Source organism: Hippoglossus hippoglossus, chromosome 21, assembly GCF_009819705.1.
Source record: "Hippoglossus hippoglossus isolate fHipHip1 chromosome 21, fHipHip1.pri, whole genome shotgun sequence".
Classification (NCBI taxonomy): Eukaryota; Metazoa; Chordata; class Actinopteri; order Pleuronectiformes; family Pleuronectidae; genus Hippoglossus; species Hippoglossus hippoglossus.
In genome coordinates, this window is record NC_047171.1 from 3,345,703 (window position 1) to 3,361,076 (window position 15,374).

The following is a 15,374-nucleotide window of genomic DNA, read 5'->3' on the forward strand; positions in this document are numbered from 1 at the left end:
CACACTGTGGAGGTCGGGCATCCTCTGTGCGAAGCCACAAGCCAGGAACGCCAGCCACCGTGCCAACGTGTTTGACCGGGTAATTAGTATCCAAAATCCAGCCTTCCGTTCCCAGAACCTCAACGACAAACGCAGCGGATGAGAATAACAGATCCCCCGCTCATTCCACAGCCTGTATTTATGCCTTTTGGGAAGCAGTCGGGGGGCAAATTGCAGCACTGAAGAGTTGAAATATGCCCAAGGTTTTTGTGTGGCAGCGCTGTGGCCCGCACCGCCCCAGTACACAAACAGATGTGGTCCCACTCACCAGGCAGTCAGGCCTGTTCAAAGGCCGCAGCCCCACAGTACGGAATGTGTTGATTAAATACAGTTTACAGATCAGCCATTTGGGTTGATGTTGTTTTTTTTTTCTTCTCATTGTTTTGGTTTGGTTAACATGGGTGGGGAGACGGGTGGAGGGTGGGAGGTTGGGGTAGTGGAGAGGGGGGGAGGGGGGGGGGGGGGGGGGATCTGCCGACTGGCTGCCAGTGGTTTTGACAGACGTGTTGTTATCATACTTTGTTGTTGGTTGGCTCCGGCCCCGGCTCATCGTCACGGCTAATGTTTGAATTTTGAGACGCTCCACCGAAAGAACAGCCAGGAATGTGCTGCTGAAAAGACAAGGGAGCTATTAATCAACAGGACTGTGATGTTTCAAGTCAATAGCCTGAAATGTTCACGCTTTATTGCACGGCCTCAACATAATTTGCACTCAAAAAAGACTAAATGGCATGTGACAGCAGTGGAGCTGAATAATGGATAATTACAGTGTATAATCCCGTCTCATTTAAGTATATTATCCCATCGTCTGACATAGTTTCTACTCGGCCCCTCCCTTGTACACAGTCCGTGCTTCACAGGCAGTACAGTATCAAGTTGTGTCTAAATCCTCAGCATCCTGATCAGGGCCCCAAAAACAACTACAGCAGGATCTTAGCGTGTCCCCTGTGGGGCAGCGTGGTGATTTATCTTGATCGCCTCGGCTGCCCAGAAGTACAGAAGGGAGTGTGTCACATCATAATTCATCCCACCCTGAGCCAATAGGGAAAATGCCAGCGAGGCAAATACTAACTTCTTGGTCAGCTAGGAGGGCAGAGAGGCAGGCGGACGCAAATGGAACTGGAAGTAGGAGTGTGGCTTTATCACCCCGCCCTCGAAAACAGGTTTCTTGGGCAGAATCGTGCAGCAGTGAAACTGGCTCATTTTCAGCAGATCCAGCGATTTGCATTGATACAAACATATTTTATCTTTGAAGGCAGAGGGGTGTACTCATAACAAACCAGTTCACCCCACACAGATGTCTCACGGCCAAAGTATTTATAGCTGTTGTGAGCGCAGTGAGGTAAAAGCCTGCTGGCATGTGGGCCGAGATGTTGTAATCGTTCAAACGGAGATAACAATACGGAGAGTTACCGTCTCCTCTTCACCTTTTCACCCCGCACATCTGGCCAGTCAGTTACAGAAAAGTGTGCATGCTGGTCGGATTGCTGGTGTTGGAAAATGGCGTAAACGTTCCGGGCGTAGCCTCCAAATTCTGATGTTGCGAAAAGATTTGAGTGTCTGACTGGACAGTCACCCCCCCACTATCTCTTTGAGTCAGCTGATGAGGAGAAGATGCTTCTGTTTGCAAATTTGGGTTTGAAAGCTAAATTATAAAACTACTTTGCAAGGGTGACCCCCCCCCAAAACCGTTTTTATCATGGCTGTGATGATGATGTTGTAAAAAAGAGACTTGGAAAATGTTCAACGTTACATTTTTCCTTTAAATCACCACTTATCAAAGGTGTAATCTGCCGCTGCGAGCCGTCCAATGTACGCGCACCGCGGTATGCACTTACTCATATTCTCAACAAGCTGCACCACGTCCAGATCACTTTTTCTCACAGGAGAGTTTTAACAATGGAACAACAGAGAGCATGTAATCACACAGTGCGGAACACAGAGGCAAATAGCAATTACCTTGTTGAAAGCATGTCATCCACTGACTCACGTCGGCTGCTTATCCTTCTTACTGCCTCCACTTCTCATCATCCTGAAACTGTCCCCCCCCCCCCCCCCCCCCCCCCCCCCGGCCATTTCTTAGTGTGTTTCCAGCAGGGCAGCCACCCATAGTGCTCAGGTATGATTTCTTGAAGTTGCAGATTAAGAGACAGGGTTCTCTCCCGGGGCTCCGAGAGATTCCCAGTTCAACCTATGTGACAGGAACGCACAGACTTCAAGTAACATCTTGTCAGACGGAGGGTGGATCAACAAGACCTCAACAGCGCTAACAGTCAGACAGGACTATTATTTGCCGTCTCCCCCCCCCCCCCCCCCCCCCCGACAGGCAACAGCCGTAAATTTCAACGATCGAGGCCTCGTCTACTCCTTTCGTCGTTTGAGTGATATACTGCAGCTCGAGCGGTGTGTGTGTCGACACGTTGCTTTTGCTACCGGCCCCAAAAACAAATTACTATTGTTGATGGATTCAGGTTTTAAAGTTAAAATATGCACGATTGTTTTGGGAGGTGGAGCAAGGAGCAGGGGCGTGTTGCTCATACTGAACATTCATTCATTTTCTTTTTCAAAGCAAGTTCGCACTCAGATTTCATTTCCAAAAGAAAGCACTGCCTTATTACGCGTAATCCTAACGTGTCTCAATCCGCCGCTTAAAATAGTCCTTAATAAAATGCATTTCCTCTGCTTGAGTGATGTTTGCAGGAAAAGAAAATGTGGCCAATAAGCAACAGACAGGGTGAGGAAACTGGAAAGTAGATGGACTCACACATCTGGGTCTCTCATTGCCTCATCCTTTAAAAAACAAAACTTCAATGGCTATACAAAATATTAGAACTGCACATTATTGTATTAAAGGTAAATCCAATCTGGCACCCATCATTAAATCTGGGTTAATCCTAGATGAAGGTAGTGATGAAACATGCCAAACAGTTTCCCGGCAGGTGTTTCTTATAATATTTTAAATAAATATGAAATTTATTAGATTAAGTAGGATTTAGCTAAATGCTGGGAATCCCAGTGTGCAGCTTTGATTCGCCCGGTGTGATAAGGACGAGAGCCAGCCCCAGTGCCAGTTTACCCAGGTAGTCCTTCAATGAAGCACCCGAGCACTAATCTAAGGAGGCACTGCCAAGCTCCCTGTATGCTGCTTAGAGGGGGACCGAGGGAAGCGTGTTTTTTTGTATGGAGCGTCTGTTTCTTCTCACTTCTCCCCTCCTGCCCAGAACAGAGGGCTCTTTATGGTTGTTTGTAGGGGAAGAGTGGGCCTGACGGCAGAAAATTGGCCCTCAGACAAGGCCAGCAGTCTGCAGGCACTTACTGGAAATGGAGCGATGGACGGCGCTCCCGGTTGGTTGGCTCAGGCGGAGCTGGGCAGGGCTGAGCCGGGTGCAGGTTGGCGTCCGCTTACAGACAGTGAAAGAGAGACTGAGAGAGAGAGGAAGCTGAGGGGAGGATGGGATGCAGAGGTCCTGCCAAGCACAAACAACCTGGACCAGTCACACTCAGTATCTTCAGAGTCAAATGATTTGACATCCCTGAAACAGTATCACCCTTGGATGATGATGAGCATAGTAAAGTATAAAACCTAAATAAATCCGAGCCCTTTCCTTCAGGATTCCCTCTAATCCCGGAGGAATACACGGGTGAGAGTGTTAGGAAGAGGAGCACTTAATTACCCCAGAAACAAAAACAGATAATTACCTCTCCAACAGAAATACCAGCCACCAGGGCTTCACTGTTCAGCCCCGTCTGTTCTTCAGTTGTCTCCATTGAACATCAACGTTGGCTCAGGTTTTATTTCTTGCAGGATCTAACCTCTCCCTGGTTTTTTCTTTCACAACCCAGAGATATTCTAAGTATGTTCTCCGGAATAATGCAACTGGTTTACTGCATTCTGCCAAAGATGAACTTCTGGAATACTGCCTGTGAGAAGACTCCGGCCAAGTAGACAAAATATTTGACAAGCTGGGAGGCAAATCATTTCATCAGGGAGGAAAATAATAATTGACTGAGGTTTTTACAGCCCTGCAGCCTCCACAGATGAGTTATTGTTGCTTCTTGTTGTCAGAGGTTTTCCAGTTATTCACTGCTGTCAGAATGAAATGAGGATTTCAAGAGATATAACAAAAAAAATAGATCGCCTACCCTGATATTAAGCTTCTCCTGAATGATGACAATCTATAATGTGTAATGTTGATTCCATATCTTACACATAAACACACACACACACACACACACACGCACACACACATGCTGAGTACCCAGCATGCAGTTGAAGCTGCCAAGAATCAAAACCACACATATAAACACTCATTTGTTCGCAGCGGCAGCTTAAACAGCGCCGACTCTCAGGGACTCATAAAGACGGATATTCTCATATTTTAATTACATCGCATTGTTGTGTGCGAGAGTCACTGTGGTCATTTGTTCTGCAGAGGACTTTCTCCCCATTTTGAAACAGATTGAATTAAAGGAAACTTAATAGATAAGATAACTAACTAGTGTGCAACATTTCAACAGGACCAGCAGGAGGTTTCTCTCTCATTTTTAAAATGTAAAGGAAGAACAAATATAGGATGAAAATGGCCCACCGCCATTTTATATTTAATATCATTTTAACCATTTGTGGTCGTGGCTCATCGTGTGAGTCAGTGCTCCTCCTCCTCCACCACAGGCAGGAGCACAGTGACTCATTAGTCTGGTCCTTTCTCAAGGTTTATTCCCCTCAACCCCGCCTCCTCCATTCTGTCTTTGGAGGGAATGACTGACAATTAATGGCTACAATACTTCCATATGATCACAGAGAATAAAAGACGTGTTGTATGTCAAAGTGAACTTAAGTCCGCTTTGATGACTCGCCGCCATATCCCAGTAATCCAGCATCATTAGAGTTAGTCTTGGTAATCCCCCCCCCCCCCATCGGCCCCTCTCATCAAAGCTACACCCCCCTAAAACACGTGAATGCACACTGCCTGACAACTGGGAGAAGCCGACTTTTCCCGCGCCCGCTCGCTAACTTCTAGGTTTCGTCTCCGCCTCAGCAGCGTCTGTCTCTCTGGCTTCTTGTGAACACCCGTTTTGGCGGGCAGGTCGTTCGGTGACGTACAGGTACACCGGCCAATCATTTCATTCTATCTGAAAAGAAATGACTGACTTTATTTATAGGTGGATATCCAGTGAAAAGGATTTGAATAAGTAAGATAAAGAGTCTTTTAAACACAACTCACCAGCCCGTCGTTTGAGACAATGACCTAAATGCCCCGTGTTCATCAGCAGCTCACTGGTATTTCCACCATCCACCAAGTTTCAGGATCATTCCTCACTTGTAACACTGTTGTGGGTTTGATGCCGTTTTCCCTTTGTGTCAAGTTGACATGACAGCCATGGTTCAGGCAGAGCACAGTTTCGACTAAAAGTCCACGTAAATTTGAAACCCTGCAACAGTCTCAGTTGACAGTTTACGAGCTACCGTTAAAACAGCAATATAACCGCACTCTGTCATTCAGCCTTTTTCATAATTCCTCCTACTTCCTTGCTGCTTGCGACGGCTGAATTTCGACCCGGTGTTCTCACCCGGTCGACATAAATAGTGCCCCTTCAAAGAGCAGTCGTTTTGATCCAGACTTCAGGCCCTCGGGCCCGTTGAGAATTACAACACTCACCTGTCTGTGTTTTTGCCAGCCGAGCCGGTAATTACCTCCCAGAGATGACAAATTTATTGTATAGCCTGGAGTGACCAGAGACTTTTTTTCCCCCTTGCTCACGACGGCCACAGGCACTTGCTTAAAGTTTTGTGTATCAAGTTGCACCTTCTTATTAAACATAATGTAATACCTGAAGTGAGAGACCCTGTAGTTGCATGTGCTCAAACAGATATGCGTTCTCGTATAGCCTTCGTCTGGACTTGCGTAGCTCTGGGGGTTATTAGAACAAGGTGAACAAAAGGAGGATAATTATGTATTAGATGTGCGACTGGGGAATGGTGTAAGTGAATTGAGATATGCACACTTATGAAATAACAGAAGTGAGGGCTTGTCTACCACCAGATCAATGAAGATCACTCACAATAATAACCATACAAGTAATACATGTAATCAAATCACGACAGGCTGTCTCCAAACCCCCGCCCAGATTTTTCAAGTTTTCCCTCCATCCCCTTCCTCGTATCATTCACCCACACATGTCTGACTTTGACTCGTCTCTCCACAGACCTCCAGGACTGACGGGCAGTCCAGTCATCTCAGACATCTCCCTGATCCGTCTCTCACCCCACGTCGGGACGGGCGAGTCGCCGTTCAGCCCACCACATCCGTACGTCAGCCCCCACATGGAGCACTACCTGCGCTCGGTGCACGGGAGCCCCACCCTGTCCATGATCTCAGCTGCACGAGGACTGAGCCCGGCTGAAGGTGAGATTTATTCCACACGCTGGCATCGTAGAATGTCTCAGATGTCAAGTGTGGCTTAATACCTGCAAATTTAATGTTACTTATACAAGATAATCAAATCCATAAGTCATTGACCCATCACTGCAGTCCATTTTAACTGAGAGACAGAAACAGTCCTGATGTTGTGCACCATGATGCACATAACAAGTTATTGAAGTAGACCTACAATTATTATTATTATATACATTTATAAACACACAACAAACGTTTATTTTAAGTGTTGAAATCACATGAAGTTTGATGCAGTGTTTTGTGCAGAGCTTGGCAAATGTTTCTTTAAATGTGAGTGTTTGAGATGTACATTGAGACTACAATAAAATTGCTCTGCAGGTCACAAACAGCGTTATAGAGTTAAACTGCAGCTGCAAATTCTATCTTCTTTATTTTCCATAAAATGATAAAAGCATTTCACATCCCAATGGGCTGTATTGGGGAATGAATTTGGAGAATTCCTTGCAAACTAGAATTAAACTTCACCAATAGATGGTGTTTCTCTTAAAAGTTCTGACTCCACCAGACAGAGACCTTCAGTTCCTGCCTCTCACGCCATTAGCTGTAATACATGTTAAGCTAATCCTTGTTTATTCACATACTGTACAGTTTATTCACCCTCTGGTAATAACACATGGACTTTGGCTGAAATACTGAATATATAATTAAGCACATTTTGGTTATGTTAATAACACATTTTTCCCGGTAGATTGTACAAATACTCACACCAGTACATAAACAAACATGTACAGGACTTACCTGTGGTGAACTGTGGAACAGAATGTGAGAGGACACACACTGTGACCTTGACATGGGAATCACTTAAGATGTGCAGAGAACACATTCACACAACTTCCCAACACTCTCATGCATTTTCAAGATGGAAACACTTTTATGACGTATGCAGGAATAAACGGTGGAAACTCTTCACAGTGTTTTACATTTTGCAGCTGCTCTGGTCAGTTAACATTCAGCAGTGGAGATTAGAGCTGTGCAGGTTTTGTGTTTGTGTTCAAGGAGCAATGTGCAGACTTCGCTGTACATGTATATGTATGTTTGGGCCGAGGACAACAAAGGAAATTAGCACATATACGCGAAACACGCGGAGTCCCTGAACTATTGAGTTCACACGATGATAGACCCGTCCTCGCTGCTCCTGTGCAAACAGGTCGGGGGAAGAGTGGAGCCACTGGCCTGCACCAGGAACCAATAAATCACAGGGAACCCGTTGCTGTCAAGTCATGGCTCCCAGCTTTTCAAGAGAAGCAATGAGGAAGAGATGCTGTCACTGATAAAGTGGCAGCGAACTATGGCACCGAATGGAGGGCACTCTGCAGCTCTGCAGAACATAAATAAAGTCTGTGGAAGAGCGGTTCTCAGTGGGAACTGTGTAAACGTCTGATAGCGATACCTGGGTGCTCAGGAGGTGCTCTGTTGGTTGTTTGTTCACACAGATCTTTGCTGTTCTGACATACAGCATAATTAATTCAATTAAATTAGGGTAGTTAATTAGTTATTTTTAATCTGAGCTCAAAAATTCTAACAGCATCTCTGGAGCTCAAACTATAATCAAAAGTTATTGTTGCACAGGGAAGGAGCATGTGGTCTCACCTGTGTTGTACAAACTCCATGTCTGACATCTCAAAGCAGTAGCATCCAGTTTGTATCTGTATTATAGAACTAGTTACAGATAATCTCAACAACTAATGAGTAGATTAATTCATAAACTGTCCAATTTCCCTCTAGTGCCACCATGAGATGGGCATTTGTTGTTTTTACTGAAATGTCTTGACCAGAATTAGATGCATTACCATGGAGACATGCATGTTTCCCTTAGATTCAAATGGTATCAACAGGTAAACGTTTCAATTAGTCATTTGCTTTGGTTTATGAACCAATTACAAAACCATTAACCAGTATGCAACACTATATTTATCAATAGAAAATTACATCGTAGCAGCATCATGATGCAAAAAGATTTACTTCATCTATAAAGTAAACTGGTGAGTGTTGCATTAGGCAGTGTGACCCTTTCTGTGGTGTTTTCCTGGGACCAGTGGGAGAGCCGCTGCCATTCATCCCTCTGTGTTCATCGGGGAGGTCGCACACATGCACAACAAAAGACACTGACACAGCTTCTCTGCGGTGGTGGTAACTTGACCTGGCAGCCGTGGAGAAACCGTGGAGCATGCCTGGGTCGCTGCTGCTGCAGCACAAACACGCTGCCTGTGCACCGTTACCACAGCCATGGCCTAATAGGTTCTGATAGATCCAGGGTTTGGGTTTAAATGTGAGCTTATGTGTGTGAGTCTGTGTGGGCAGAGGGTGGGAGAGACTGTGGTTTAGCTTCCCCAGTATCCCTCTTGGCCCAACCAACCCCCCACTCCCATGCATGTTAAACCACCATCAGCCCACACCCCTGTCCCCTCCACTCACCCATACCCACTGGGGGAAGGAGGGGGGGGAGAGTGCAGGAAATGGGGGGGGCAGGGTGCAGGGTGCAGTAAGAAGTAATCCATCTTTCACTCTTATAGTTTGTGACACTTTTAAATGTGGCTTCACTGGGAGCAGGTGTTAACACATTTTACGTCAATGTTACCTTTACACACGCAGCATTTAAGGCTTCCTCAGCATTATGTGTGTGTGTGTGTGTGTGTGTGTGTGTGTGTGTGTGTGTGTGTGTCTGTGTGTGTGTGTGTGTGCACCTGCACTTTGGGAAAGATTTCAGCCTGTCAAAAGATGTATACACAACACCAGAGAAGTGCAGGAATGTGGTATTTCTTCCCTCCGTAGCCGCCGCTGCCCTGCTCCTTCTCTCCCTCCGCTTCCTTTACTCCCCAGAGATATTTTCCCACAACCCAGAGAGCCTCAAAGACATCAGACATTTTTATCACGAGCCCCGTGCCCTGGGGCGTGCACGCAAGCACAAATCTTCAAATCTGTAAAAGCAGGGCACTCCTCTCCTCTGTTTAGTCTTACTCTAACCTTTCTGGTCCTGTCTTTGTTATCATCATCCTGTCAAGGAGCAAGTGATGTCAGGAAAATGAAATGAAAATGTATTTTTCGCTGCCTCACCTGATTGGTTTAGATTTTATTTCAAGAAGAAAAAGTTCACCTGTTCTCCCTCGTCTCCTCTTTTCTGCACCAGTGACCCACGAACACTTGAAGGAGCGAGCTCTGTTCAGTCTCCCCCCTCCTCCACCGGGGGCCAACCCTACCGAGTACTACCACCTGATGGCCAGCGCCAGCCAGCGGAGCCCGTACGGCGACCTGCTGATGCAGAGTAGTGCCGCAGCCGCAGCCGCAGCCGCAGCAGCTGCAGCCGCTCATCTGCCCGATTACATCAGCCCCATGGACGGTAAGAAGACGTTTCTAACATAACAGCTCATTAGAATTACAATATATGTGTCAGTAGCCCAGCAGCTTGATGACACTTTATCAAATCAGCTTATTTTATCTGGATCCTGTTCTGGTTTCTCTGGGAGATCCCACCTGGAGAGTCGTACTCTGGCCTTTTAGCAAGTCACTGGGTTTAATGTTTAATAGTTGGAGCTGATATGTTTTTCTTATACTCATGTTTGTCATTTTTAGGGGAGTTGTTAAAAGTGAGAAGCCTGTTCTCATACCTGAGGGATTTGTGCAAATACAAAAAGAGGGGGGAGATTTGTTAGCCTTAGATTAGCAAATAATTTTATAACCCATAAAAACTTGAAATACCAATATAATATGTCTGTAATACATTTTAAAGTCAAAAGCATGAGCAGACTCCCATCTGAGCTACACTGGAGAGCATGTGTAACTCAGGTAGAAGAGTAACAAACCTGGCAGCTACTGCATCTTTCCCTTTGTTCTCAGCACCAGGCATGTTGATCCCATCCTCTTACTCTTCTTCTTGAGGCTTTTTTCCGTGAAAGAGTTTCCCACATCAAAGCTACTAGAGGATTTTGGACTTGAATGCACCACGGGGGCCACAGCTTGTCCAGGGTTCGGGCTGCATAAACACTGAAAGCCCCGAGGCCAGGAGCTCGTAAAGACACATTACCTTAGACTCCCTCATGTTGGTGGTGTTTCAAGAGTTTTGCACTGTTATTATGAGCAACATCCTACAAAACAAATCCAGAGTCACTGTAAACGGGGGGGGGGGGGGGGGGGGGGCAGCGTGGAGAGAATTTGGCAGCATGAAGCACAGGAGTGTAGCCCTGGGAACTTTGTCCCTGCTCTGTTCCTGTGTCAGGCTGTTAAAGCAGGGATTAATGTCATGGGCAGCATGAACTGTCCACTTAATGACAGGGACGAGGCGGTTAGACATTGACCGACACACACATCCACACAGGGGCGCACAAAAGCTCTAACACCCAGGCAAATAGGCAGGCAAATGCTCAGGAAACGTGTATATGTTTGCACACACACACACACACACACACAGACTAGCTTGTTCTTGATTGCCGGTTGAAACCTCGGCCCTCTATCAGGCACCGGAATAGATTTGATTTCAGCAGCTAAATGCATCCAAGAAACGTTCAGCCCTCATGAATGGGGAGTAGTGAGCGCACAGAGTGGAAAACTGTCCGTGAAAGTCGGCCTTTTCGATGCCCGATAATCAAATACTCTCCTTGGCACGGACGCCTGCGTCGCTGCAGGAGCCCTCCCCTCTTTCTTTCATCGCATCCCACCACCCACCCCGAGAAAAAAACCTGCCCCACTGCCTCCAGCGCCACAGAGTCACGCTCTGCGAAGCCACCGCACGACACCAACGCAAGAATCCTCACGCTTTGCAATCAGTCTTTTTTTACTTAGCTCAATCACTTAGTTAAACACAGCGCTGCGGAAAACTGAAGGGTGAGGAAGGATTAGGGGCCACGCACAAACTGTAGACCACCTCTTTCTGCTGCCTCCCCCCCCCCCCCCTTCTACCTACAGCCACCTCAGTGACCGCCGCTGTTCTGCCTTGCCCACACTTGTTTGGGGAAGTTGTTTGCTCAAAAAAATCCCACAACCCCCCACCTCCCTCAATCCCACCGCCTGCTCTAACGCAGCGTCCACACTTGCTGCCACCATCCCAGCAGCTTTTATTTAGTGTTCCACGGTGCTAGCAGTGATGTGGTCCGCTTTGGGACCACTCCGCCAGTCTGCAGGCTCCACACACAGGGGCCATATTGACCGAGGCAGCCAACTAATGGTCATCGCGGGCAGCCTTGGCCAGAATCAAAGACCTTATTTACTGCCAGAGTGTGAGAGGAGGGGTAGCAGCCGAGGTGGCAAATATGCGCTTTATCCCTTAATGTTAGTTTTGGATGGCAGTGCAGATAAAACCCATAATAAAAATCAGTGTATGCATCAGTATTCAGCAGACCCGCCGCAAGAACTGGGAGCCCTCAGTGAACCCATAGCACGGCTCCTCACCCACGCAAGGTCGAACCGCGAAACACTGAGCACCGCTGTGAGAAGTGTGCTGGTGGAAAAGCTGTGGACACAAGCGTCAGTAAAGTTTACCTGACACGGCTGCAGGTCTTACTGGTCCACTTCTGGAGTGTGAGGATTTGCTGTCGGGCAAACCTCAAGCCAGACACTTAGAACACGAGAATTTATCTCCAGTACGTCAGGAGGACAAGATTTTAAAACTCTTTTGACTTCCTCAGTTAACACCGTAAACTTTATAGGACAGGACTGTCGGACAAAATGGTTTTATCAGCACTTAGACAGGACTTTCTGAAATGCACAGCTACACCTGTAAGTGACAGGGACACTAAGGCCTCTTTTCCACTGGTGAAAAACCAGCTAACATCTGGTTTTGTCTGCAATGGGAATGGATAGAATTGACCTTCAGTGTGTAGGAGACAGGATTTTGACGTCAGTGATATAAACATGACAACACTGACAAGACAGCGAGGGGACAGAGCTTCTCAGTTTCCATTAATGACGTCAAACATGACTCACCTACTTTTTTAACTGTTTTACTCGTGTTTTTAAATATATAAATCAGCTAATGGCTGACAGATATTAGTATATTACAAATATACACTTCCTATATTTTCAACTGTCCCTTTTATGTATTCATTATCTATCAAAAGCTGCATGAATGCATTGTGACTCCCCCACATTATTACCAGGAGTGAATCACATGCACACAGATATTTTATTGTATATATTATGTTATGTATTATTTTGCTCATGTTTTACATTTAGCTGAATCCATATGGAAGACAGGGAAACACTCAAATCACGAGTGTGGTTAGCATTAGCATTAGCACTGGTACACCGCCACTGCCGTGAGTGTAAAGTAACATTTCACATTGGGAGGCATTCAGACCCCTGTTTGCGTTTGAGTGAGCAGGTATGTGAGGGGTGGGTGGGCAGAGAAATATCAGAGCGACTTGCGGGAAAACGTTGAAGCTCCCACGACAAACGCGGCAGCCAAAGTAAATGTGTGCCATCCCGAGCAAGAACGAGATTTTAGTGTTGATGCAGCAGAAGGAGAGAGGGAGATGGGTTTGTGTACCCATGTGGTGGTGAGGTGGAGGGGGGGGGGGGGTTGGTCCCCTCAGACAGCATACACAAACACTTAACTGTATGTTGGTTCACGAGCACATGGGTGGAAGTATGTGCATAAACACACTGACAAGCACAACGGCGGCTTTGGGCCGGACTCGCTGGGCTCAAAGACGAGTCAGTGCGAGCTCCCTGGCTAATAAAAATTCACAGTGTTGGTATTAGTGAGATTTAGCAGGGAAAATAAATATTCTCCCACTCGTGCTGGCCCCGGGTTGGGGGGGGTGGGGGTGTGCGGGGGGCATGGAGGGCCGCATGGGGCCCTGCTGCCACAAACTCAGGCTGTGGTGTGGTGGTGGTGAGGTTTGCCAAGCAGCTGCCGCTTCACCCCAGACAAGGTCATGGTTGACAAGCCAAAGATTTTCCAGCGAGGGTCACTGCTCGGGAGCTGGTGTGTGATGAACACAGGGTTTTTAATGGTTTAGAAGCTGTTGTTTGAAATGCTGATAATCACCAAAGCCAATGGAAATATGGGAGGTTTGCTTCAGGTGACATGACTCATGATGACCGCTCTAATTTTGATATAGACATGATTTTTTTGTCCCTGCACCGGTCAAAGGTCACCGTGACCTCATGAAGCAGTTTTTTTGGGGGCATAACTCAAGACAAATTAAAATGTTCATCATGACATTTTATTTCCCAAAGGCGAAAAAACACTTCTTAGCCTTTATTGACTTCACTCAACGTTTTCACGACACCGTTATATACTCACAGTGTACAACATGAGTCTGGGCAGACGCGGATGTCAACGATAACTTGACATGTTGGCCGAGGCAGAGGCGATGATAAGTTTTTTCATTGCTCACACTGCAGTGTTATCCCACAGCCCCAATTTTAGAATCACTATTGTGAGAGAAAAGGCCGCATACCAGTTCTTTACAGAGCCGTACAGTGACCCTCTCCGTGCTCGGCGTCCGCACCGAGAGCCAGCGCCATCTGGGGATTAGCACAACCCTCCAATTAAAGTGTTTTCATTTTCCACAAAAGCTTTTTCAGTTAAAACAGCACAGGAAAATACTTAAAATAATCACACACGCACTCACACACACACACACACAGGCTCCTGACACCCGTCCTTTTAACTACACACACACACACACACACACACACACACACAATACATATACTATATTGTACATTTTATGGGTTTATTCTTTTTGTTTCTCTTTTTTTTATTTAGTTTTTACTGTATCAATGTGCACTGGGGCGCCTGTAATTATGACTCTATATAAATCCAGATCCCACAATTACAACCAGCCGGCGGAGTCCACAGAGCAATGGCACACACACACACACACACTTACAATAGACACACGCTCAGATATACACACACACGTACCCACACTTGCAATATTACCACCACTGCCTGTGCAACAGCTGTTTTCTCGCTCCCCACCGGAACCTGCTCACCCTTTCAATTATAACCGCCACCTATAAAACTCTCCACTCACCAAGTGGTGAGAGTTGTGTGTTGATGTGTGTTTGTGAAATTTATTCCAGGTCATATTCGGACAGACCAAGTACAACATTGGGAAAAAGCCCTAAACTAAAGCAGAAGTAGTTTGTCCGTAGCTCATCAGGACCGAACGTCGCAGACGTCTAATCTCTGCTGGAGGCATGGAGAATTCTTCCGAGCTGAGGTAGAGGTATAGATGGAGTGGGTGGTTTGAAGATGGAGGTGGAGGGCGGTGTTTTTGGGCACGGTGCCCAGAAGGGTGAGGCAGGCGCCAGGCCACCAGGTTGTGAGGCCTGTTTCCTGCTTTATAAAGGGGGGTATTAATACACTTATCTCCCATTAAATTTGTTGGCAAGGCAGCGAGCTCGCCCCACTGCAGACATAGCTAATCCTAGCAGCTGCTCCACCCGTATGGAGCAATGCAAACTTTGTCAGAGTGAAGTCCTCATTTATGACGACCCATGTTCCCAAGGAAGAGGATTGCCTGCTCTCCCCCTCCACATCCTCTGCTTTACTCCTCTCCGTCCTCTCTCCGTTACTCTGCTCCCAACCTTCTAGTGACTAATGAAAGATGACGTATTTTATTTATTAGCCCTAAAGAGGTAAATTCAAAGACCATTTGTTGTTTTTACCAACTCTTAACTCTCATACACGTTTCTATCATCTTTACCAGTCTTGTTTTTTTCTTTCTGGCCCCAAACTACTGTTGTCTGCTGTCTGAAGTTCCCGGGGGCCTTTTAACTAAGTGCATATGCCTCTGCTTTACGACTTGCCACCTCCAAACATAACAGTTTGGGCAGTAAGACCCAGGTTTATTGCTGTCGGTCTGTTGTGGTGATTATGGCTGGTGCCTGGATTAATTTGGCTTGAGGTGTTGTCACTTTTACCAACAT

At 46.5% G+C, this 15,374-nt stretch overlaps 1 protein-coding gene across 2 annotated transcripts in view; it reads left to right on the forward strand.

The window, feature by feature from the left end:
• gli2a (GLI family zinc finger 2a) overlaps positions 1–15,374 on the forward strand; it is a 71,614-nt gene that overhangs the window by 41,525 nt on the left and 14,715 nt on the right. For both annotated transcript variants that reach the window (XM_034574611.1, XM_034574612.1), the window contains exons 4-5: positions 6,247–6,446; positions 9,625–9,834. In XM_034574611.1, coding sequence (XP_034430502.1) covers positions 6,247–6,446; positions 9,625–9,834 — 410 coding nt within the window. The remainder of the gene's footprint in view (positions 1–6,246; positions 6,447–9,624; positions 9,835–15,374) is intronic.